The sequence below is a fragment of the Typopeltis vanoorti genome, chromosome 8, assembly GCF_054136105.1.
Source record: "Typopeltis vanoorti isolate ZY-2024b chromosome 8, IOZ_Tvanoo_1.0, whole genome shotgun sequence".
Taxonomy (NCBI): Eukaryota; Metazoa; Arthropoda; class Arachnida; order Uropygi; family Thelyphonidae; genus Typopeltis; species Typopeltis vanoorti.
This window is the reverse complement of record NC_143556.1, coordinates 25,699,102-25,726,564: the sequence shown is the minus strand read 5'-3', so window position 1 is coordinate 25,726,564 and position 27,463 is coordinate 25,699,102. Positions and strand designations below refer to the sequence as shown.

Genomic DNA, 27,463 nt, shown 5'->3' with positions numbered 1-27,463 from the left:
TGGCACATTTCTTCTTCTTCTTGTTGAGGAGTGATGATCGTTTTTACTAGCCTACCTGAGCTTTATACACTACTGCAGATTTTATCAGATCCACAAGTTATTTGATCTTTTAAACAGATATTTTATATGTTTTACTGATATACATCAAAAGTTTTTGCATACAAATCTTTTTATATATTTTAATAACATTTCTGTTTATACTTAATTAAAGATTGATTTGACACATAGTTATGATGTACTATTAAAAAAAATTAAAACTGTAACAACAGCAACATCTTCCATTTTTTTTTTGACAAATATCCAAATATTTCTTGACATAAATCTTACAAATACTGCTTCATCATTCAAGGAATTAAGTTTTCTCCTTTGCTCCAGGCATTACCTTTAATCAACTTTTCTCACATTTGGGATCGTTGATGTAGTGTAGAAGAGAGTGTGTTTATGTGTAACTGCTCACCAGTTCATTCCTGTCTTTCACTCTGATATTCCCTTCTGCTATGTGCATTTTCTGCAAGTATATTTCCATCGTTTTGTGACATTTACAGGAATGATAATTTCCCTATTCTCCTATAAATCTTAAAACATGGAGCTGTCCTTTGGAGTAGCTTCTCATTTTATTTCTTTAGTAAAGAATACAGTGCATGTCTTCAGTTCTTCTCTTAAGGCTTATTTCTAATGTTTTCTCTATGCCAATTTATGTACATCTTTTTTTATTTGAACAGGGTGATGTTGTCAGTCCATGTATTATTCAGAATTGCAAGCATATAATTATGTTTATTCCTCTTAGACTAAGAATCCTTTTTTCTTTAAATTTTCCCCAAAACATTTGTCTTTAGGCTTGACTGATTTTCTTTCTAACAGTCAGCTTTTCATTTTTGGTTTGTCAATTGTTCTTTCTAATGATTCTAGGCTTGAATGAGTTCATGGCTAGCCAGCAGTTCAAAAAGTTTATCTTGTTTAGTGTTGAATATTATAGCCGCTCCTTCCTTTCTCCTGCTCACTGTTTATTCAAATAAATTTATAACGTATTTAGACGTATCTCATTTTAGCATTCATGTCCACATGTATCAGTAATTCTTCTAGTTCAACCTCTTTTCTGTTGATACGTGAATTCGCATTGATTTGATGTCTTCAGTTCATTTTTTTTTTGCAGAGGGTTTAATGAACCAAACAGCCACATAGATAAAATATATTAAAAATATATGCTTCATATCCATATTATTTATATAATATCCAAAGGTTATATTTGCATCTATGTAATTATGGACATATATACACGTCAGTGGCATCAGACTCCAATATTTTGTCTCTCACAGAACATTGAGTTTACAGTGTAACACTCAAATATGCATATAAGCAATACAACCTCTTAATCCTAAAACCCTACATACTATGTCCTCTGGATGTTGTTTCTGATATCTTGGAGAATTTCATACATTTGTTCAAGTTGTTCCAATAATTGGATTATCACAGTTCTCTTCTCCTTGGTTCCTAGACTGAGTCAACATGCCAGCCAATGGGACTTTTTTTTTTTTTACATTATATTCTCCTACAAGAGATTGAAAAACATTGATCACAGGTAGTGCAATGTGTGATCATATTATATATCAAAATGCATGTATGGTTTAAACAAAGACAGAATGTAAATCAGTTATTAACCAGTCATTATTCATTCACTATGTTTTTGGTGGTAGATGAATTTCATTGCTTGGCATGAGACCACCTGTTTATTTATCAGCGGCCTGAATTAGCTTCTAGAGACTAATATGGACTGTAGAGCAAGATTCTCATCCTTTTCTTATCCAGAGTACTAAATGTGCAGTAGCTAACAGCTTCTCATAGGTGAAATTTACACACCCACATACAAAAGTAAATACATACTAGCATTGCATCAGAGAGGGTAACAATTGGAGATTAGATCAGAAACCCTGATTATTTTTCTGCAAGAGATCTGATTGGAGGTCCCACATAACTAGCTTTCACCCTTAAACGATACCAATAAAATTACCCATTTTAAATGTTAATATTCCTTGAACATTTTTTGAATCACAGTTTTAATTTTTATTCGCTCATGATTCTGAACATTTTATTAAATAAATGGTTGTACTTTGTTTTCAGACTGCTGCCAATAATCCAACTCAACCCCAGATGACTCTTGCAGACATCATATCTCGTTTTGAAGATTCTCCTTATGTAGAAGGAGAATGTAAGTGTTATGTGTTTTATATACATGTTATATGCATATATTTAACATTAAAAATAAATAAATAAAAGCTTGTCATTTTATCCAACTGTCCATAATGATGAGATATATTAACCTTACTCCTCATTTCTGCTTTTTAACACTATTACACCATTCCAAAACAATAAATAAAAATTATTCATTAACTTATATTTTCTTTGATTTCAGATCATCAACTTCATGCTATTTGTATACTACATGCATTTCACATCTGGTGGGATCATTAAAAATATTAATACAGATTATGTGGTGGATGGTATACGCCTTTGGAGCATGAAATAGTCACTTTATCCTTCACACTTTATTTCGTTATATAATACTGATCAGTATTTGTTAAGCTGTCTTTTATTTCCTCATAAGCATATAGCCATTTTCAGCAAATCTGTGTTCATTGTAGGTAATAGTAGTTATTGTTCCATTGGTGTATAAGGGAAATGTGAAGAACGAAATGAATTGTTGACATATAGCATTTACCAGATTAAAGCTTTTTCTGTAGTTTCTTCAAAATAAATGTGCGAATGCATTCTCGTTTGCTGCCAGCATTATTAACAATGGATGTTGCATACTATATACAAGATATCTTAAGTAGCTCAAGCAAGCTCCTGTTCTTGATATGCTACTGGTCTAGGTTAAGAAGTGCATTGAATAAATATATAAATATAATATATAAAATATATAAATTAAGACAGAAATTAGCCACATGCTAGTAGTATACCAGTGTTCAAACCAGTTTTAACATTAGGAAAGGAGGTGGGGGGTTGCTTGAAGACTAGAGACCTCAGATCTGAGAGAAGATTTGGGCAGTGAACAGATGGCATCGATAGTGGAATCATTAGAAATGAAAATTTTAAGTAACTGACATTATTATTATTATTATTCAAAAATGTATGAGCAGTGCTAATTTAAGGGATATGTTCCTTAAACATAATGGAAGAAGGGAGTTTGTGAAGAGGAATTTTTTAAAGATGCTTCTTTAATATGATGGGGGGGGGTGAATAGTTCTTATAAACACCTAGAACAAAAACAATATTAAAGCAACTGATATAACCACAAGAAAGAACATATAGTTCGCCCACCATTTCTAGATCCCTTCTTGGCTTGGTGCCAAGAATAGTCGATTCGTGCTGAAGGGGAGAAAGAAATGAAGGATGTACGAATTGGTCGCCAACATGCGAAATCACGTGCTTTCTTGTCTGTCGCTGTACTAGTACTAGCTTGATTTTTGTTGTTCTCTTTTTGCATTATTTTTTTATTATTAATTTGTATGATGGATCCAGTACAGTCAACAAGTTCTATTGTTACACGTTTCAGTAGCTCTTGCAAAAGAATATTGAATAATGTGCTGACATTCTGCGAAAAAGAATCGTCAAAAGGCCGTCTTCTTGTTCCTCTTTCTCAAGTCATAAAACGTGCAAGTGCAATTGCGGGCGTATCGGGGTCGACTGTTAAAAGAATTCGTAGGGAATCAAAAGGTGAAGGTAAGCCAAAATTTAAATCTCCTAAAAAAAAGTGACAGAGAAAGAAAACCATCGAAACCGTAGCTTTGAATGATTTTGATGTAGACGTTATAAGAAGAGCTATTCACGAATTTTACGTGGTCGAGAAAAGAGTGCCAACTGTTCCGAAATTGATTCCTGTGCTTAAAGAAAAAAATTAATTTTCCTTGGAAAAGAGAAACTTTAAAAGGAAAATACTTCATGAAATCGGATTTTGTTTTAAAAAGTCCCAGAATAAAAGGAAACTTATCATGGAGCGAAGTGACATTGTTTTATGTAGAACGCAGTATTTGCAGGTATTAACACTCTACGTACATTTTTCCAACTGTTATACAAGCAAAATAGTTACACTTTAAAAACAGCAATGTTCGTAAAAGAAAAGCTAAATTTTCCGACCTGTAATAATAAACAAACTCAGTTTATCCCAGAAGACAGACTGATTACCCTATTATCGGAATGGATTCTCCTTTTTCTGACATGCGCAGAAGTGTCGAGGGACCTCAAATCAGTGGGCGAACTATATCTTAAAACCCTTTAACCCCCCCCCCCCCCCCCAATGTTTCATCAAATTGTAATAATTTGTCTTTTCCTTTTAGGATATATAATAAGACATCAGAGATTTTGAAGAAATTCGAAGACTCAGTAGTGCAGACCATCATTAAGTTTTTTTTTACTTCAAGAAAAGACTATAACTGAGATTCACCAAACTTTAGGGAGACTATGTCCCAGCATATCCAACAGTTGCCAGATGAGTGGCCAAGTTTAAAACTGGGCATCCTGGGTAGATGCCCCTGAGTCAGGAAGACTTTCCTCAGCATCACACCTGAAAACATCGATGCAGTGCATGCCATGATCCTTGATGATAGATGAATACCAGCCAAAAACATTGCAAAGACTCTGGGATATCCAGGGAGCGAGTTGGAGTCGTTATCCACCAACATCTGGACATGCAGAAGCTCTCAACGAAGTGGATCCCCAAATGTTTAAATGCTGACCAAAAGAGAGAACGTGTGTTGTCATTTCAAGGGATTTTGGGTCATTTTGAGAAATCAGGTCTAGATATTTTGGCTTGTATTGTGACTGTTAATGAAACATGGCTTCATTACCATGACCCAGGAGGCCAAACAACAGTCAGTAGAGTGGAACACAAAGGTTCTCCATGGCCAAAGAAGTTTCAAATCCAGACGTCAGCAGGGAAGGTTCTTGCCATTGTTTTTTGGAATATGGATGGTGTAATCCTTACCAAGTACCTTAAAAAGGTGAAACTGTTACAGCAGCAGTTTATTCAACAACTCTGAAGGAAAAATACTGCAGGAAACTAAGAGAGGTGTGTTGCTTTTGCAGGACAACACAGCTGCTCATGAAACCCTACAGACAATACACAACTTGGGCTTTCAATGTCTGCCTTCACCAGACCTGGCCCCATCTGACTATTTCCTGTTTCCAAATTTAAAGAAACACTGAAGTCATATCTGCAGCTAAATGCTGATTTGTGCAACAAGGGAAAGACTTTTTCCTCAGAGGGTTGCAAATGATGCAGGCAGTGTTGTAACAAGTGTATAATACTTTGTAGAGAATACGTAGAATAACGTGTAAGTTATATGGTTCTACCTCAATTTCTTCATGGTGATTATCACAACTTTTCAGCACACCCCCTCATATAAGACAGTGAGAGCTACATGGAGATTTGGGAAATAGAATGCAAGTGGTTAAAGCAGACATATTAGATTATTTAAAACAAATACAAAAAATTATAACAATAATAAGAAAAAAAAAAGGATGTCTGATCAAAATAAGACTGTCCAATATCTTCAGTAATGCGAGGCAGTTAATCTGAGTCAAGTTCAGATGATGGATTTAAAATCCTTTCAATATTGAATCCTTATTCATTAACATGCCTCTGGAAGATTGCCTTCATCTGCTTTCACAACCTTTCCTGTGGATATAATCAAATTGTTCAACTTTACTTTATCTGCTCAGGCTATTTTATGTGACAAAACACAATTTACAGACAAGTTAATGGGACCACCACAATGGGGTGTTCACTGTCTCCAGCTCTTGCAAGCTTTTATCTGGAGCACCTAGAAGAAATCCTTATCTCATCCATATAACCCAAAACTTCATTTGAATACATTACATTGATGATGTTTTAGTCATCTGGTCCCATATAAAACTCTGCTGGCCTTTCTAGCAAAAATAAATCTACACCCCCATATAAACTTCACCATGAAAATAGAAAGAGAAAACAAACTAGCTTTCCTGGACATTTTACTCCTCTTTCCTTCAGGTGAACTAACCACAGTTTAATGCAAACCTACTGGATGCTATATAACAATCTACTCACCATCTTTCACAGAAAACTGGAATCACTGAAAGTCGTTTGCATTGTGTTCACATTGCATTCTCGAAACCACAAATAGCTAAAGCAAGAACGTTTGGTTGTCACGTGCATGATCCAACAGAGAATGGCTTCTTAAACTATACAATTTGTCTTTGATTCCTATAAGCCTTCTTCAAACAACAATGAAACCATATGGAGAGTGCCAATCCCACACATTTTTATTATTATTGTTCCAGGCAACTCCAAGGAGTCGACAGACTCATCGAGGGAGGCCCTAACATCATGTCAAGAACAACTATTCGACATTGACACAGTATCTATCATACCTTGCCTTAAACTCATTCACAGTCGTAGCACCCGCAACAGACTCTGGAAGCTTATTCCACTCATTCACCACTCTCCAAGTAAATAACCTAGCTCTAACTCCCTTGTCAACCACGCTCTTGCCCAGCTTCCATGAATGGCCCCTAGTCCTCCCACCACCAGTCATATTTTCAAAAATATCTTCTGGATCAATCTTATAGAAACCCTTCAGTAATTTGAATGTCTCAATCATATCACCCCTCCTTCCCTATCGTCCACTCTCTGCAACCCACAAATCTTCAACCTATTCTCATAAGGTTCATTCCACAGACCTTCTGTCATCTTGGTCACTCGTCTCTGGATCCTCTCCACTTCCTCCCCATCACGAAGAAACTCTGGTGCCCATAACTGGGCACAGTAGTCCAGGTGGGGTCTTATCAAGGCTCGATACAGAAGAACAACAACTTGTTTGTCTCTGCATGTTAAAGTATTTTTCAGAAGCCAAGTGATTTGATGAGCTGATTTAGTCACTTTTGCAATGTGCCCCCTAAACTTCAATTCCCTATCCACCAACACTCCCAAATCCCTGGCCTCATCAATCTCCTGGAGTACGGTTCCACCAGTGCGATATACTGCTGCTATTCTTTTCACCCCAAAGTGCATAACCTTACACTTTGCCACATTAAATTGACATCCATTTTTCCTAGCCCAATCCTCCAAACTATCCAAATCATCCTGTAAAATTTTGACATCCTGTGCACTCACAATTGCTCTACCCAACTTTGCATCATCAGCAAACAAGTGAACACTTCCTCTCAAATCCTTTCCTATATCATTGATGAACAAATTGAAAAGCAGTGGTCCAAGAACAGAGCCCTGCGGCACACCACTAGTCACAAGTCGTCTTTTAGACTCCACTCCTGCATAAACCACTCTCTGGTATCTCTCCTTCAACTACCCTCCTATCCATCTCACCAACCCCGATCTGCTCCAGTTTACTGATTAGGGTTCCATGTGGTATCCTGTCAAAGGCCTTGGCAAGGTCCAGTAGTATCACTGTAAACCCATTACCCCTATCCAGTTCAACTGTCGCTTTGTTATAAAACGTGAGCAAGTTACTGAGGCATGATCTACCCTTCACAAAACCATGTTGTCCCCCATACAATATCCCATTTTCATCTATCCAATCCTGTATTCTTTTCTTGACTAATTTCTCTAAGACCTTGACAATGATTCCTGATGTGCTAATCGGTCGGTAATTTACAACAGCAGTCTTGGAACCACCTTTATACAACCATACTTCAGCATTTCTGGTCGAATATCATCTACTCCTGCTGCCTTTCCACATTTCAAGCCTTTGACGGCTTTTTCTACTTCAAGTATGGATATGTATTCCTGACTGCATGCCTGGTCAGTGTTTTTTACCACTGTGCTGTCATCACTGCTTGTTTCGTTTAGCAGTTTTTCAAAGTAATTACTCCATACCTCAAGGATATCTTTTTCTCCCGTTTTCATGTCACCTTTATCATCTCTAACTCCTTTTACAGCACTCTTTCCTCCATTACTAAGCTTCTTCAACAACCTCCAGAATGTTTTTTGACCTTCTTGATATTTATTTTCTATATTCTTGCCAAAGTCCTCCCATGACTTTTGTTTAGCTAGTTGTACACAGTGTTTAGCATTCTTGCATTTGTCTCTATATTCTCTAAGAGCACAAGCTGACTTATTTGACAGGAACTTTTGATATGCTTTCTTCTTTTCCTTCACTGCCTCTGATTCCACCAGGGAGGAGTTCTGATTTTTTTATCTTTGCAGACAACCTCACCACATGCCTCTCTGGCAGAATCAATCAATCTTTTCTTCAGAGTTTGCCACTGAATCTCCAAGGTTTGATTCCTGTTCTCAAACTCTTTCATTTTTTCTTCAATAATCTTTGTATATTTTAGTCTACAGTTCACATCTGAGAGCTGCTCAACTTTTATTCGCTTTAAAACTTTCTTACATGTTATTCTTTTCAATATGAAATTCAATTTTATCCTGCTCAAGACTAAATAGTGATCACTTCCAATTTCAAATTCTCTGTTCACTCTGGTGTCCTGCACCATGGAGAAAATCTCACTATCAACAATAACATAGTCAATGAGACTTTTCTTATTCCTAGCCTCTTCTCTCCATGTGAATTTGTGCACATTTTTATGTTGGAACATGGTGTTAGTAATAACCAGTCCATGTCCTGAGCAGAAATCCAACAGATATTTGCCATTATTATTAGCTTTGCTCTTTTCTCCAAATTTTCCCAAAATATTTTTGTATGTCTCACAATCATTTTCTACTCTGCTGTTTAGATCCCCAACAAGGACCAACTTTTCCTTCTTCATTGTGTCAGTTGCTTTTTCTAAAGCCTCAAAAAATTCCTCCACTTCTACCTTAGTAGAACCTTCTGTGGGACTGTAGGCACAAATAAGTCTCATTGTCCAGTTGCCCATTCTCATATTTGCCCACATTACTCTACTTGAGACTGACTGCCATTCAAGAAGATTAACCTCATATTTTGTGTTGAATACTATGGCTACTCCTTCTTTTCCTTGATTGTCATTGCCTGAATATAACATTTTGTATTTATTGCTCAGAAAGATCCCACCAGTTTTGGTCTTTTTTGTTTCAGTCACCCATATTATGTCGATCTGGTACTTATCTAATTCCTCAGCTAGCTCCATTTCTTTGCCATTCAGGCTTCTTACGTTGATAGTACCGATCTTTAACTCTGGTGATGTTGAGTTGGGGTTTGTTTTTAGATTTGTTCCAGTAGCTGACTTTTTGCTGTTCGCCCTGGTTCCCTGGCGAAAACAACAGGGGCCTTATTTAACCGGGCGACGCCCCAGCCGGCATGAAATTTTGTCATGTACCATCATTTTTTATTTTGGATTAACCAATAAGAATATAATTTGGTCGGCTAAATCCCAAATTCCCAGCCCATCCTCGTTCGTTCAGTATCCAAGTAGATACCCAACAGGGTGCACCACGAGAAGGTGAGGATTGGACATTAGGTCAGAAGCCCTTGTCGGTTCTCCACATTCCTTTAAAGGCTATGTGGAGGTCTCCTCTCAGTTATATAGCTTTGACCCTTAAGCACCCCTTATAGTTCTATGGTTTATGTATTTATTCATCATTATTTTTGTTTTTTCTCTGTTTATTTTTAATCCAATTTCTCTGGAGGCTTCATTTAACTGATTTAGCCTTTCTTCTAGATCTTCAAGATTATCTGCTATCAGGGCAATATCATCTGCAAATTTCAGATGATGCAGCCTTTCTCCATTTATGTTTATTCCTTTTTTTTTTTTTTTACCCCAATCAAGACTTCTAAAGACTTCCTCTAGTGCAACTGTAAATAATTTGGGCGATATGGTGTCGCCTTGTTGGATGCCTTTTTTGTATTGGGAACTTTTCACTGTTTTTATATAATTTAATTACTGAAGTTGCATTATTGTAAATATGTTTTAGTGTTTCAATATATGGTTTCTCAGTTCCCTGGGTTTCAAGTACTTTTAGGTTGCAGATGTTTTTAACTGAATCAAATGCTTTTTCATAGTCTATATAGACCAAACATAAGGGTTTATTGTATTCAATTGATTTTTCAATGAGCTGTCTTAATGTGTGAATATGGTCCAAAGTATTGTAATTCTTTCTAAATCCAGCTTGTTCACAGGATTGCATTCCCTCTAGTTTAGATTTTATTCTATTATTTATAATTTTTGTGAAAATTTTATATATGGTGGGGAGTAGGCTTATAGGTCTGTAGTTTTTAATTTCTTCCTTATTGCCCTTTTTAACAATTAATATTAGAAGTGAATTGTTCCAATTTTTCTCTGTTTTAGGCATTTATTAAAGAGTTTCGTCAGCTGTTTGATGACAGGGCTTCCTCCCAGTTTTAAGAAGTCTTCCATAATTCCATCTTCTCCTGCGGGCCTCTCCATTTTTCATTTTACCGCAGTGCCATTCGCTGCGTAATCTCAGGACTGTGCCTCTGAGATAAGTTCACCATTTTTTCCTCTTACAGCAGCTATTTCCTTTGTTCCAATTGATAATGTTCGTCTTAGGACTTTAAAACATATTACTATTGTTTTCTATTGTTTCATTAATTTTCCTAGTATTATACTATCTAAGTTCATGTTTCGTCCTTTTACGTATAGTTTTACAAATTTCCGAATATTCTATTTTATTGGTGTCATTCAAATCTCTTTTCATATCTCTTCTTTTCTTCATCAGATCTAAGGTTTCCTGTCTTAGTTTTTCCTCTCCTTGGTGCCTTTTTACACCTCCTATTTCTAGTGCACAATTCAAGATAGATTTTGTTTATATTTCATTAGCATCATCGATGGTAATAGCTATGTTTAACTTTTTTAGTTCATTTTTGAGTGATTCTCTATAACAGCTTTTATTGTGGTAGAGGTTTTGTAGATTCACTAAATTGGACTTTTTTTCTTATGAGCTTATTCCATTCCCATTTTTTTTGTTGATCCATACTTTTGCCCTTACTAGTCTGTGGTCACTTCCTGTTAAATCTATTAAGCACTTCGGTATTATTTATTATATATCTTCTGTTGGAGAGGATGAAGTCTATTTCATTGTAAGTTTGTCCATTTGACAAATTTACAATGAAATAGACTTCTCCAAGTCCATTTTTGGTGGATTTTCTTCTTGAAAAAGCTTTTCATAATAAAGAGGTTATTTTCTTCTGCAAATTCAATAAATCTTTCTCCTCTTTCATTCCTCTGTCCAAATTCAAATATACCTATGGAGTTAAGATGGTCACATCTGCTTCCAATTTTGGCATTAAAGTCACCCTTTATAATTATGTAGAATTATTTAATGTGGATTCTAATGTTTCATAGAAATCTTCTATCTCTTCATCTGGATGGTCCATAGTTGAGGCATATACTTGTATAATTTTCAGTTGGTATCTTTTATTTATGAAGAGACTTAGTTCAGCTATTCTTGATGTTATTTTATTTACAAACAGGACATTGTCCTTGATTGTTTTATTTATTAGGAATCCTACACCACCAGTTGAGTTTCTGTCACATTCACAGTGGTAGAGTAGATGTCCATCTTTTAATTGAATGAGAGTTTCTTCTTTCCTTCTTATCTCTGAAAGGCCCACAATGTCCCATTTTATATGTTCCAATTCCTTCATCGGTTCTTCCAATCTATCATCATCCCGTAGAGATCTGCAGTTATATGTTCCTACTAATATCCTTCTATCATTGTGCGCTGTATAATAACCCTTAAATCGATCTTAGTCTCAAGCAATTCCGAATTATTCAGTCGTGGTGGTTACTTCACTTAGGTCACACAGGTTCGGTTTTTTTTTTTAATTTTTTTTTTTTTTTTATGAGACTGCATTGGCTAACAAAGATCAGGCAAGCTATTAACAAAAACAAACATGGTTATTTTAACTAAGACAATATACAAAGGTAATGGGACATATCACATGCCTGTCTCTCCACATATTCAGTAAGACAATTAACTTAAGGTACTAAACAAAGAAACCTTTTACACCTAACTTAGTAGGCAAGCTATTAACAAAAACAAACATGGTTATTTTAACTAAGACAATATACAAAGGTAATGGGACATATCACATGCCTGTCTCTCCACATATTCAGTAAGACAATTAACTTAAGGTACTAAACAAAGAAACCTTTTACACCTAACTTAGTAGGCATGTGGGTGGATTTTTAACAAACATATTGCTCTCTGTCCTATTAATATTAGGCAAAATTATATTATACACGTTTTAAGCATTATGTAGCACAAGCACTATTCAACTTTACAGTATTCTTTTAAGCACATTCAAACTCACGTTTGGCGTTCTGACCTCTTGAATACATTATGCCATTAGTTAAATAGAATCAACATCTATCATCTGTACACGTAATCTAGGCTATTAACATAAAGCAATTTACTTACAAGCTCACAATATCATGTACAGTCGTGGATCCAAAATGGTTAAGGGTGAATTTCGCTGGTTCCTTTCTTAATCCTGCGTGACGGCTGTGATCGGGCACTATCTGACAGTAATCGTCTTGCGATTTCCCCCTTGGACAAGTAATGTATTTCCTCGACAATGTTAGGAACTGCTCTGGCTGCAACAAATCAGCATACATGTGGATTGGAACATTCGTCGAAGAATACCTCTGAATGATACCTTGAAATACGGGCTCCCCTGCCAGTGAACTCCTCACGATCTCCCGGAAAACTGCTCGTGTGACTCCGACTCTTCTCCTCGAAAAGCTTTCTATGGGAACCAAAAAAGGAGAGCCCTTGCCCCCAAATCTCCACCTTTTATATCATTGGATGTCCCTTGGCTTACCTTCTAAAACTTCCCGGGTTTTCTGAAAGTGAACTGACATCACCCACTTTTACATTAGGCTTTGGCTGCAAAAACTCCTATAATTCTTTGACCTTTGAGACTGTTGTTGACCTTCAGTTTACTATCATAATCCTGTCTGATCCTTTTTGTTACAAATGCTTGTGGTTCTACATTCAGTTATTCTTACATTATATTGCAAAATTTATTACATTAAAATAGGCTATATACACTTCTAATTATAAGTATTTTTATGGCCCATGTAAAATTAATATAGGTGAAAAAAATATTTCTGTTTCACCACAAGAGATTTTACAATGGGTCTTAGGGAGAATTGGGTTTACAAATTTTAGGTAAGCCATATGTCCAGTAGGGGCCAGGGAGACAACTCAAGGAAGAACATGAAAAATACATATGCAATCATAACTATGATCAATCTGGCCTTGAAGACTATGCTTTGGGTATAGCTCACAGAATCAATTTGAAAAAGACTATCATGCCCCATCACAGTAAATTACAGAAGAGAAAGACTGTTTATAGAATCTGCTACTGCTCTTAAAAATCAGCTTATTTTGAATAAATATGGTTGCATGAAACTTCCCAAAATATGGAAAACACTAATACTTTGAGATATCAGTTTACATCATATGCTGCTGATAGGTGTCCATAGAGATAAGCTTCCTTCCCCAACTAATTAGGACTCCAGTCTTTTGTCCACGAGTTTCACTTAGTTTTGTGCTGCCTTTGTGTGTATGTGTGTGTTACAAGTCTCATTTTGTAGTCTCTGAATGTCTCTATAACTGATATTGGAAGAATTAAATTATATTTTTAATCCTTTCCTAGTGCTGTTTCACTCCATTAAACTTTTAAAATGAGTTTCTCCCAGCGCTTAGTTGGGTCTATCCCTGCAGTTGGTTCTACTGAACTTTAAAAAAAAAAAAAAAAAAAAAAAAAAATAGTGATGGTTTGACAAATATTTGTAAAGATTCCAGATATCAAATTTTAAGAAAATCTTTCTAGCTAGACTCCTGGGCTGGTTTGTGTACAGGTGGACCAATCTGATTCTGATACTCATTTTGGTGAAGCACACTTAAAAATGGCTTTTTGTCAGACTGTAGGTAAAAAAGTCATCCACGCAGAAGAACATGTTCAGAATCATAGACATTGATTGATTTTTGCTGGACTATTAGGTGGGTGCTGTTGTCTTGTGTATATTTCCTTTTTCTTTGTGGAATATTAGTACAGAACACCAGAATGCATCCATTTTCATGAACCTCTGTAGTTAGATTTGACTGAGCTTATCTCTTCTGCTCATAGTCTTATGGAATATTTGTCTTCTATAAAGTAAAAAAAAGTTATGAGGTTCTATGATATAGCCTGCTCTTCAGGAGTGATGACTTTTATTTATCTCAACTATGAGAAATTTTATTAAAATTGCAACATTATTATTAACAGCACACATCTATGACCCTCTCTGTTTAGCTCTGCTTGACTCCAAATAGTATGATAACTAGGACTAGCTTATTTTATATCATCATGTGATAATGACATGTCATGCTGTAATTGCTTCATCATTTTAAGCTAGTTGCTTTACTAAATAATATATAGGAAAAATTTTATAAGTAATTATATTCACAGTTAAGTAATCTCTTTATTACCATGATATCAACCTAGGTTAATGTCAAAATTCATGTAATAGTTTGTAAAGTTCTTAGATCATTTCTGTGTGATTATTCACTTTCTGCTGCATAGATATGATGCCATAGTACTAAACGTAGCAAATATTTTGGGCATAATAAATCCAAAAGAGAATATTTTGCACTTTGTGAAAAATATCCATCTATACATAAATCAATCTAACAGATAAGCTTAGGTGTTGATGGTTATTCATGACTTATTTTTCACGGTATTAACACCACAAACACTTTTATCAACAAAGATGGTTTATTAACGCTTATATTTTGCTGATTTTCAACTCGGCATCATCAGAGCACAAGACACTTGCTTCTGGTGTTCTGTACTAATATTCCACAAAGAAAAAGGAAATATACACAAGACAACGGCACCCACCTAATAGCCCAGCAAAAATCAAGTGTGTTGTGCTCTGATGATGCTGAGTTGAAAATCAGCGAAATATAAGCGTTAATAAAACATCTTTGTTGATAAAAGTGTTTGTGGTGTTGTTAATACCGTGAAAAATAAGTCATGAGTATACATAAATCATCTGATCATATAGACTTCCAGAGTTAGACTTCCAAAGTATTTCTTTGGAAGTCAGATTGCTTAATGTTCAGGCTTTTCATCAAAAGTAGGGTATAATTATATGGATATTTTCTGTGTGAAAGCAGTGACTGATAAATAGTTTCTAATGAAATATCCTTTTTTTGTATTTGTTAGATATTTCATTATTATTCTTTACGATCTTCCTTTTTTCAGGTATCATTACAGATTTGTTCATGTGTATTGCACGATCCATGACTGTATCTGATTTAAGGGCAATATTTTTTGGTCATACTGAACCTTTGTTACGCATTCAGGATCAGTTAAAACAGTTTGTTTTACAAAGAATGCTTGCTGGACAGGAACCTGTTGAAGAAAACATTTCAAGGGCCATAGAACATATAATCAGTTTGGAACAGCCTGTGTTGGAAGCTGGTTCTGTAAGTTGTACTTTAGATATTCTGAATATGCATTCACATTATGTAGTAATCACATGCTGTTGTCTAGAATAATGTACTTGAAATATTTTATGGTTTAGACTTTGGATTTTTGGAGATTATCATTTTGAGTTGTTTCTAAAAGCTGAAGCTCATTCTTCACTCTGCAGAAGAGATTACTCGCTAGTCTATCTCTCACCATTTCATTGTTTATTAGACATCATATTTATCTACAATTATTTTCATGTATATACATTCCATCTTATAAGTTGAGTGCACACCTAAATTATCAGTTTTCAATAAAAAAATCTTTTAAATTTATACAAATATTTTTTATTTTCTTGAAGTCTGTTAATCTAGGCTTGTCGTGAAATATTCCCATGATGATTTTTAGATATCAGGCACTGTTATCACCCTCTCTCTCTCTCTCCAGTTCACCCAGTCAGATCTAGATTCTGGAGATTACACTGTTGAAGTCATGTGTCTTAGGTTTTCTTGTAGTGTGAAGATTATTCACTTAGGGTCCCAGAAGGCAGGGTATTGTATAAATTCTACAACATGCAATGTATGCAAGTTCGAAAATTTCTGCCTAACTCATTTGGTACAGTTTTAATTTTCAACCTTAATAGAACCACTATCAGTTTGCAACACTTTTTTTTTAGAAGAGAGAGAGAGTAACAACTATTCTGTATTTTGAGCCAAGCACTTAAAATTGACTCATCTGTACACAGCACATTATTACATTGTGAAAATCTCCAATTATTATACATATGTTCTTAGTACATCCACTTTCTTATATTTTCTGGTGAAGCAGTTGCTTTCTTTCTGCAGTACATCCCAGTAAATTTCTCTTAAGCTGTTACTTTAGTAGACAGAGCACAGTAATAGTAATATGGCTTGGGATATATTAATTTAAAAAAATATATATATTATTTAAATAATATTAAAAAATAAATATTTAAATTCAAATTGAATAAATTTGATACAATTGGATTTGAGACCTGCAGATATAATACTCTATGAAATACATAACAGGGAGGGCATAAGGAGAGCATTGATGAAGTGAATGAAGAAAAGTTTTATTCTTTGAGTTTGTAAGTGAACAGAAGGAATATTAAATAGCCACAGCATATACATTAAGAAACTTATAGGATAGTGGTAGAATTACTGATACCAATTAATAATGAACAGTAATAATAGAAATATTGAATGCCAGTATATATACTGAGGTAAAGATTTTTTACACAACTCCGAGGGTCACCACACCAAATATGAGGTCATTGTTTAATGGTTGGTCAGATTTCTAATTTGTATAGAACTATTTCAAGGGTAAAGTAAACCTAATATCTCAAACTTGTCTTATTTTTGCCAAAGAAAACATTTGACAAAAATAAGACAAGGTTGCTAGCATTGAAATTGATGCAGTATCAGAATTATCCTTTATGAAAAACCGATGACACTTTTCATAGTGTTGATAAAGATGCATTATGGGATACTAAGGCAATTGATGTGAAGTCTTAGCTTCCTTAATCGAGTTGCCCCAGTCCTGAAAATACTTCAGGCACAAACTTTGTTTGCTTACACTTGGGTAAAGGATTAAACCAAGTATATAATTTCAAAATTTGAATAAATCCACCCACCATCACATATAGGCACCAAGAAAACACACCATAAGATGAGAACTTGCTTAATAACAAATTCTCCTTTATTCCACACTAATCTAAGAGACATTAAGAACAACATGTTCTTATACTTTATCTTGGCAAATTACTATTTAAGCTGAGGTATTGGTTTACATTCATGTTACACTTTAATGGAATAATTTATAGCACAAAAAGAAATAATTAAACAACAGGTCTAATCATTTTGATATTTTGTCTTCTGCTCTTCTAACGATCCACTTTCTCCCTTCTCTTGTGTTTACAAGATTCCTTGTTCTTGCAGCTTATCATATTATGGTTAGAGGAGATCTGCTTACATCTGCCTAGAAGAACACAAAGTAGATCCACCATCACAACTATGATTAGTCAGATCTAGCAGACTATACCTTGAACAGCATCAGATGGATGAAAACCACCATGCTCCATCACAGCAGATACAAAGTTGACTCTTTTTAGAATTAATACCAGACTTAAAACACCAGTCTAATCTCATTGTCAGGAGTTTTTTCATTTTGGTTATAGTATAAATGAAAGATACCAAGAAGTTATATACTTGGTTTAATCCTTTATCCAAGTGTAAACAAACAGAATATGTGCTGAAGTATTTCCAGGACTAGGCAACTCGTATAAGGAAGCTAAGACTTCACATCACTTGCCTTAGTATCCATGATGCAAAGTACATCTCCTTGCAGACATGTATAATGCTATGCATTATGGGAAGGGTCACTACCCAAGCCAGTTTCAACCTTTATTGAGGTCTCTTTAGTGGGAGCCAGACCCAGAGTTGATACTAAGACTGACAATTGACATTAATGTCTTTAGGGGTGAAGCAAGAAGCTTTTCATATTCCCCGTTATCTGTTATGGCTACAGTGAGGGCAGAATTTTATGAGCAGTTTGCTCACCCTGGATTATGCATTGCTACAGGAAGTTAAAATGGCTTAATGCAGAAGTAATATTTTCATATACGAGTTGCCAAAAGATGTGACACCTTATTATTAAATTACTCTGTATTAGAGAAAGTTGTTGGAAGTTTTTTTTCACTTGGTTATACTGTAAATTAAAGATACCAAGAAATTATATACTTGGTTTAATCCTTTATCCAAGTATAAGCAAACAAAGCTTGTGCCTGAAGTATTTTCAGGACTGGGGCAACTCGTATAAGGAAGCTAAGACTTCACATCACTTGCCTTAGTATCCCATAATGCTTCTTTATCTTATTATAGTATTTTATTTTTTTTAGTATTAGTATTTATTAGTTATATAATTATAATTATATATTTAATAATTATATATATAATTAGTATTTTATTTATTATAGTATATTACTATAAATTATAGTATAACCAAGTGAAAAAACTTCCAACAACTTTCTCTAATCCAGAGTAATTTAATAATAAAGTGTGATGCCTTTTGGCAACTCGTATATGAAAATGTGACTTCTGCATTACTTCAACCTTAGTATCACCTAAGATGTATAAGATGTATGAAAGCAATAGAAGGAAAAAACCTGGCTTATCTTAGGTGGCTCGCATAATAACTTCAGGTTCATGCTCAGCCTGTGCAGAAGCATGCAATAAATGTAAAACAACTATCAGCAAATCCAACTTCAGCAAATCAAGCAAAAACAACAAATGTAAAACAACTATCAGCAAATCCAACTTCATAAAGACCAATAGCAGAAAACTTACTTTTTGTCCAAATGAACAAGAGGCACGTCTTGTCCTTCTGGTTCCTCGCAAAAGCCATTGGATGCAGCACCCAAAGATAAAGCATCACTCTTTTCCTCTAACTCCTGCATAGATAATGAAGAAAAAGCACCTCCTTCCATGCCAGCAACTGAGCACCATATGTCTTTGCGGTCTTTCAGCAAAAAAAAAAAACATAAGAAGAATTTGAGACAACCCAGACACTGCCAAGTCTTCTGGTTCCTCTGGCATTGCTTCTGTTGTACTCAAGCATTGTGCTCTAGAGCTAACACATGTCCTTTATCACCTCTTCAATCTTCTATGCTCAGTTGGTACCTATCCCATCTCACGGAAGGAAGCATGTGGAAGCCTTGTGACCAATTGTCATAACCTTGATCCTCTCCAAAATAATGGAAAAGGTAATCAGTAGTCAACTTCTTCAATACCTAGAAGCTCATCAGTTAATCAACAACCACCAGTATGGATTCTGCTAATCGAGATCCATAGTTGATTTCACTGGACACGTGCCACAGAAAGATTCAGAGAAATGTGCACTGTTGTCCTTGAAATTTCTGGGGCTTTCAGTCATGTTTGACATTAAGGCCTGCTTTGAAAACTGCCTTTCTTTGGTCGTTCACTGTGTGTTGTGCTGGATGGCACCCTCTTTTCAAGCTTTGCCCCCATTGCAGGAGTACCTCAGGGCTCCATTCTATCACCTATTCTCTTTCCCTTATGCATAAATGACTGACTCTCGGTCACTTCCAATCCTACCACTCCTTTGATAAAACCATGTAGTTCTCTAACATCAAGATCATCTGCAAACAGTGCCCTAAACACTAACCTCCATACCATCCTGCAGTGGGGCAAGAATAACCTGGTCACCTTCAATGCCACCAAAATCCAGTCCTGCCTTTTCTCTTGCAAAAAGGATCTCCTCTCGCCTTTCATTATCCTCAGTAATACATACATCACCAGTCAGGATGAACTGTCTCTCCTTGGACTAACATTTACTTCCAGCCTCTGAAAAACTAGGCATTCTTTTCCACTCAAGAACCTATTTTACACCCGCCCAGCTACTAATCCTATAAAAATCCCAAATTCAACCATGTTTAGAATACTGTTCACACATTTGGGGTGGTGCACTTAAAACCTCCTTAAAAATTCTTGATGCTGCCCAGAGGAGAGCGATTTGGCTCATAGATGACCCTTTCCCTCACATCAACCTTTATCTCATAGATGTAATGTTCAGCTCTCTGTCTTCTACAGATACTTCAATAGTCACTACTCCAGTGAATTGGCTAACATTATTCTTCCACTTCTGTTGGACCTGTTAAAAGAAGAGTAGCAGCCCGACGTCTTTTTTCTGTGTAGCTGCAAACACATTGAACATGCTCCTTCTCTTCCTCATTTATTCCATTTACCTCTGTTGTCTGGAACGGCCTTTCCAATAATGTGTTTCCCAACAACTTAAACCTCCATTTCTTTTAAGAAAAATATCAATAGAATTCTTCTTTTTTGGTCCTTATCTGTACCTCTCATGTGGGAGCTATACAGTGGGTCCTCGACATGCGTCGTTTCGACTTTACGGCAGTAATCCCATAAATAATTTAAAAAATAAATTTCAACTTGAAGCAGCGTGATGTAAAATTCAAACGTCACGGGCGAACATGTTTGTGAGCGCGGCAGAAGAATACGGTGTTACTCGGCATTTGTTTGGGAGAGGTGGCGACGCCACCTCTCACAAAAGGGAGAAACGCCAACGAACATTGGCTGCACGTTGAACACAGTCGGGACTATTATCAAGGATAAAGTTCGCATCCTTGAACACGTGAAAGGATTGGCACCCATGAAATCGACTGTGATTACGAAAAAACTTAGTAGGCTCATGATTGAGATGGAAAGGCTTGTTCTTTGGCTGGGAGACCAGCATCAACGCCGTATCCCAATTAGCCTCATGTTAATTCAAGAAAAGGCGAAAAGATTGTTTGAGGCATCGAAAAGTGAAATGGGGGAAACGAGTGCAGGTGAAGAGTTTAATGCTAGTAAAGGTTGGTTTATGCGGTTTAAGGCTCTGGACAATTTACATAACCTTAAGGTGCAAGGTGAAGCTGCTAGTGATGATGATAAAGCAGCTGGTAAGTTTCCTGAGGGGTTGGCTGAGATAATAAGGGGGGGGGGACTACAGTGCTCAACAAGTGTTTAATGTGGACGAGACAGGCCTATTTTGGAAATGTATGCCTAATCGTATCTATATCGCCAACGAAGAGAATGCAGCACCAGGCCATAAAGCTGGTAAGGAGAGACTGACTTTGCTTCTTGGGGCTAATGCTGCTGGCAACTTAAAACTGAAGCTCTTGTTGGTCTATCAGGCTGAAAATCCAAGGCATTTGGAAGGGTCAACTGTCTGTCATTGGAGGCCCAATAAGAAGGCATGGGTGACACTTCAAATCTTTGAGGACTGGTTTACCAACCATTTTGTGCCAGAAGTTCAGAGGTACTGTACAGCCAAGGGTCCCCTTTAAGGTATTGTTAGTGCTAGACAATGCCCCTGGTCACCCTGCCCACTTGGATGACTTTCACCCTAATGTTAAGGTGGGTTACCTACCACCAAACACCGCAGCCCTTTTGCAGCCCCAGTTTGTTTCTTAATATTTGCTTCTTTCGCAGCATGACGCTTACGATTTTGTGCACCAGATAACTTTTTTAAATTTTTGATTCCGTTTCTATTTTATACCCACAAGAAATTATTACACAACACGATACAGAGACGAAACAATAGTCCGCACTGCGCTTCTGTCAGTAGCCTATTGAGATGCGTACTGTTATAAATCTACTGTTGCTATCCGGTCATTACTGCAACATTGTAAAATTTTATTATTATTTTAACTTTGTATACTTGTAATTTCTATTAATTACTTGTAATGTCTTTTTTCTTTACTTTATACTTTATTCTCCGTTATTCTAATGTAGCTGTGTGCTCTTTCTCTCTCTCTCTCTCTCTCAGAATCTCTCTTGTTTATATTATTACGTACTATGTTTACAAGAAAGTCAAATAACATTTATTTACATTACTATGAAATGTACACGAATTTAAACATTAGGGAGATTGCTTTCTCTATCCTTCTATAAAAACTCTTTAGCATAATTTAGAACCTTTTTTCTTCAACTTTAAAATACTTTCTTTAACACAAAACGTTATCTACTCTTAGTTTACAAATTTTACTTATTAAACTCCAAGCTTATTCGCAAAGAGGTTACCTAAATCTCTCTGTTAAGTTATCTTTGCAAATTTGATATCAACTTCTAACATGCCAATTGATTCTCTTAAGGACACTTCTTAACCTGATTAAACATATATCTTAAAAGTCTTTCTAATACAACTATAAGAGGAATTACATAAAAGTTTTGAACTTACAAAGACTCTGTATCTCACAATTAGTCAAAAGTCTTTCACTAAAAGTTCTATGGCAATTCTTTCATCTCAGATCTTCATCTGGAATTTTGGCTTCGGCTATATCAATTGGGAATGTAGCGGGACTCGTACAATTCCGGAAAAATGTTATTCTCCCACGGCGAAAAGAAAAACTTACGAGCGAAGGTACTTCGGGAAATTTGCCTCGCCTTTTCTTCTCTACTTGGGCTCGCCGAAAATGCCTGGACGACTGCAGTCTCAAGTAGCTTGAATTGCCGCCTCCAAGAAAAATGAAATTGTTGTCAATTGTCAATCAGGATCCCTCTGGACCGGAAACTTTTCTCTTCTACGGCGTTTGGGACTTCTCCTTTCAGCAATTTGAAAGCCCTGTCTGTGGCCTAGAAGCCGTTTCTCTCTAGCGACATCTTGAACCGAGAAGCTCCTTTCTGGAAGTCAAACTCCTCTCTCAACCAACGTCTGGATCTGGGATGCTCTCTGACGATATCTGGAACCGAGCAGCTCTGTCTCTCTTCAGCAACGTCTGGGACCGGGCAGCTTTAGTATTTTAACAAATAAATTTGTTAAAATATTAAAATATTCTGATGCAGATTGTAACCAACTCGATACATCAGAAATCAGAGTTGACGAACCGTGCACATCATCCAGTTTGAATGAAAGTACTATTACAACTGTTGAACAAGATAACAAGATGCAGGATTTAAGTGAAAAACAGGAGAAGATTTAGTTGTAGTTGACCACGAAACTAACACATTGTTAATCTCTGTAAATTTAGAAGATCCAGGTAAATGGGGAAATATTGATGAAAAATTACGAGTTGTTTAATTGAATGGGGCCAGTTCAAAAGAAAAATATAATATATCCCAGAGATACATAGGTCGTAAATTTGGCAACACGTATTATAATAGAAAAATGGAAAACTGGGAGCTCATGCCAAGAACATGGCTCATTTATTCCGAAACTTTAAATTCTGTTTTTTGCTTTTGTTGTAAACTTTTTGCACCTACTGAATCAAGTAGTCTTGTAGAATGTTAACGATTGGAGAAATGTAAGTACAACTTTGCATAGACATGAGACTAGTTTTGCTCACATGAAAAATTTCTTAAAATGGAAGGAACTTGATAAAAATTTAAAAAACAATACTACTATTGATTGCCAGACTCAAAGCATGTATGAAATGGAAAAGAAACATTGGCATTGGACGAGTATTTTAGAATGCTTGATTGAAATTATAAAATTCCTTGGTAGCCAAAATTTAGCTTTTCGCGGATCATCTGATAAATTATATGAAAGGAATAACGGCAATTTTTTAAAATTAGTTGAACTGTTTGCAAAGTTTGATTCCATTATGGAAAATCATGTTGAAAGGGCGCTACAACAAAATTAAATATTGGAAACTTTAAGTAATGCAATCAGGGATATAATTTTATTATCAATTCTAAAATCTAAATATCATTCCATAATTTTAGACTGCACACCTGATGCAAGTAAAACAGAACAAATAACCATTATTCGCTTTGTTTCCTGTGACAATGGAATTGTCAAGATCAGGGAAAACTTTTTAGGTTTTGCAGATATATCAGATTCCACAGGACGTGGTTTATGTGCAACAATAGTGGAAAAATGGAATATTCCCATTGAAGACATGCGATGTGAAGGGTATGACAATGGGGCAAATATGAAAGGGAAAAAATATGGGCTCCAAAAGTGCTGCTCATACTCTAAATTTAATCATTAATGATGCAGCCAAAGTCAATGCAGATACAATTAGTTTCTTTGCAATTATTCAAGAAATATATAATTTCTTTTCACTCTCTTACAAACATTGGGCAATCCTTTTAAAGTTTGTAAAAAATTTAACATTGAAACAGCCATCAGAAACTCAATGGGAAAGTAAAATTAATGCAATCCGCCCTCTACAATATCAGTTAGGAGAAATTTACGATGCACTTTTTGAAATTTTAAATAATGGAAATTTTAATAAAGAAACTCAGCATGAAGCACAAACATTATGTGCTAAAATGAAGGACTACAAATTTATTTGTTCTCTTATAATTTGGCATGATTTACTTAACAGAATAAAGCCTGTGAGTAAAATGCATCAAGACAAAAATATGAACATTACACTTGCTTTAGAATTTATCGAAAACTTAAAAATATTCTTACAAGAGTATCGATCAGATACAAATTTTAAAGAAGTTCTAAAAACAGCAAAGGAACTGAGTGAAGAGGATGGAGAACAAGAATTTAAAACTGGTACGGAAGTTCGACAAAAGAAGACACGACAATTTGACTACGAGCATCATGACGAAACGCCACAATCTCCAGAAGATAAATTTAGAGTGAATGTGTTTTATACACTTCTAGACGTTGCAATGTGTTTGTTAATAGAACATTTTGAACAACTAAAAACGTATTATGATAATTTCAATTTATTGTATAGATTACTACAAATTAATAACGAAGATTTATGAAAAAATTGTGATGATTTAGAGATTCTCTAGATGGACGGCGACAATAAAGACGTAAATGCAATAGAACTATATGACGAGTTATGTGCTTTCCGGGATATTTTTTTTCGAAAGGATAATTTAAATATTCAAAACCCTTTTGATATTCTTAATTTTATTGTGTCCAATAATTTATCTTTCCCTAACTTTTCAATTGCTTTAAGAATACTATTAACTTTACTTGTTAGTGTAGCGAGCAGTGAACATTCCTTTTCCAAGTTGAAATTGATTAAAACCTACTTAAGAACAAGTATGTCACAAAAAAGGCTTGTTAGTTTGCCATTAATAGCTATTGAAAATTATGTATGTGCGGAATTAGACGTTAAGACCATTATTTCTAATTTGGTGAATATGAAATCAAGAACCCAAAAATTTTAATTTAAAAAAATTTCAAGTATATTTATGTAATTTAATTTATTTTCTGTTATTCTGTAAAGATTTTATTTTTTGAATACTTATATTAATATTAATAAAATGTTCTAATTATTATTTCTGAATTCTTTTCTTATTTTCTCATCTATCTTGAGTTTCTTTTATTGTATTATTAAAAAAATTTTACAACTTACTAAGAATTTAGTAAAATGCAAGAATTTTTTAAACTTTAGTTCAAATAAATTTTAACTTTAATTAAAATTCATTTTAATTTTGTTAGCGATTTGGGTCGGTGAGGAGGCTATAATCCCTGTATCATTATATTCAACGATTAAAGTGAAGTTGCTTTTATCAAAATTTGCTTTAACTTTTGAGAATTTTTTTGAATATTCGAGTTTTTAATGATTATCCTGCCCAGTCAACACCCCTGGTTCATTACATTTAGCGAACCAACGTGTGGCTGTTCTGTCAAAATTTATTTAAGAAATTTCAAATAATTTAAATTTTTATTGTAAAAGACCCACACACGCCTGGATCGTTACAGGGGCGCTTAGATAGACATTGCATGTGGGCGACAGACCCTAGCGCCGGCTCTGATTGTAGTGTTTTGAAAAGCTTTCCTTTAGGCACATTGTCATATTACAATTTCTCAACTATTTGTCCAAGTGACAAATATTTAAAAAATCATGGGAATGTGACAAGGATCTGTCAAGGATGGTGATCACTTCCTATTTTAAATCCTGTATATAATCTTATATTCTGAACCATTGTGAAGTTATTGCTGTGAGCAACAACATATTGATGACCTCGTATTTCTTGTCTTCTCTCCATAATAACTAGCCTATGCCCTTTGCAAAAATCCACTAGATACTTGCTGTTATTATTAGCTTCACTCTTTTCTCCAAAGTTTCAAGCCATAACTATATGTCAGGTAATATTTTCTACTCTGATGTTTAGATCTCCATTAAGAGCCAAGTTGTCCTTTTTCTTTGGGTCAGCTGCCATCTTTAATGCTTCAAAAATTTCCTCCACTGTTTCCTTAGTAGAACTTTCTGTGTGAGTATTAGCACAAATAAGTCTCATTGTCCTATTCTGCATTCTGATATTTGTCCACATCACTACTTGATATTGCCTGTCATTTGAGAAGATCTTCCTCATAATTAGTGTTGAATACTGTAGCTACTCCTTTTTTCTCTGTCATTGCTAGACATTTTATAGATACATGCGATAGAAGTAATGATACGTTTAAAAAACGGTTTAACACATGTAATGGAAATTAGAATTTATTTGTGAAGAATCTTTTCTGTTTGTTCAGAAATTCCTTTTTAAAGTAGGGTATAGAAATACTCTTCACATCAGATAATAGTTTGGCCGAAGGATGATGATTATGAATTATATTCTGGATAGTGGTTTCTTTTTATCCATTAGACACAAAGTGTTTGTGTTAGTAATGTCTAGTAATGATAGAGAAAATAGGAGTAGCTACAGTATTCAACACTAATTATGAGGAAGATCTTCTCAAAATCTACAGGAATCCATCCTTTACACAAGATAGATATTGTTAAAACTCTTTTACACAGAGCATTATCCCTTTCTGTTTCTTTTCGAGTGTATAAATCTTCGCAAAACTTTTTTTCTCCCCATAGGACTCAAACCCATAAGTGTAAGAGGCAGTGTAAAATATTTGTAATAAAATACATAAATAATAGCTATATTAATTTAGCTCTAATTTGGCCTACTTTTTTTTCTTTCTTATCTCACTTTTTTCCTTACTGTATTAGGTGAAGTGGCCTGTTACTGGCAAGTAACTTGGCTCTGATTAACCTAATTTTCTTAGGATAGGAATCGGTCCTATCTCTGTGGTCTGTTTTCTATAATATGCAACAGAGATTATAAAGCAAGTAAGTATATTATATCTGTTATGTTTATTCTCTAGGCAGCTTGGTTGTTGTTGTTGTTGTATCTTCCTGTTGGTAGGAGTGAAGGTATTACGTGTCTTTCCAAGGTCAGCTCTGACTCTAGGTCTCCAAATTAATTTCCAGAACTCAAACTTCTCCCTGGTCCCATTGTGTGCTCTATTGTCTATGGCTGAATTTTATCTCTTTACAAGATGAAAAAAACCTGAGTTATCTGGAAAGGAAAAGCTTTCCATCTCTCTCTCTCTCTCTCTAACCATTGAATTCTTTCAGTTGAAAATACCATTTTCAACTGAAATAAGCAGGTTTTTCCAGCTGGAATGCATTTGCATCATTCTTCCAGTTTTGCCCCAGAGTTCTGTGCTAGTTCTATACCTATATAGAACTGTCTAAAAACTCATCTTCAATTAAACTTTAAATACTCCTTGCATCCTAAGTGGATATTTTTAATCATAGTGGTACTTTGCATCTATTTACA

General features: G+C 35.2%; 1 protein-coding gene across 6 annotated transcripts in view; it reads left to right on the top strand.

Moving 5' to 3' along the window:
• Positions 1-27,463, top strand: part of LOC150103864 (large proline-rich protein BAG6) — a 401,723-nt gene that overhangs the window by 335,138 nt on the left and 39,122 nt on the right. For all 6 annotated transcript variants that reach the window (XM_090396569.1, XM_090396571.1, XM_090396573.1 and 3 more), the window contains 2 exons: positions 2,119-2,206; positions 15,189-15,412. In XM_090396569.1, the coding sequence (XP_090252695.1) occupies positions 2,119-2,206; positions 15,189-15,412 (312 nt within the window). The remainder of the gene's footprint in view (positions 1-2,118; positions 2,207-15,188; positions 15,413-27,463) is intronic.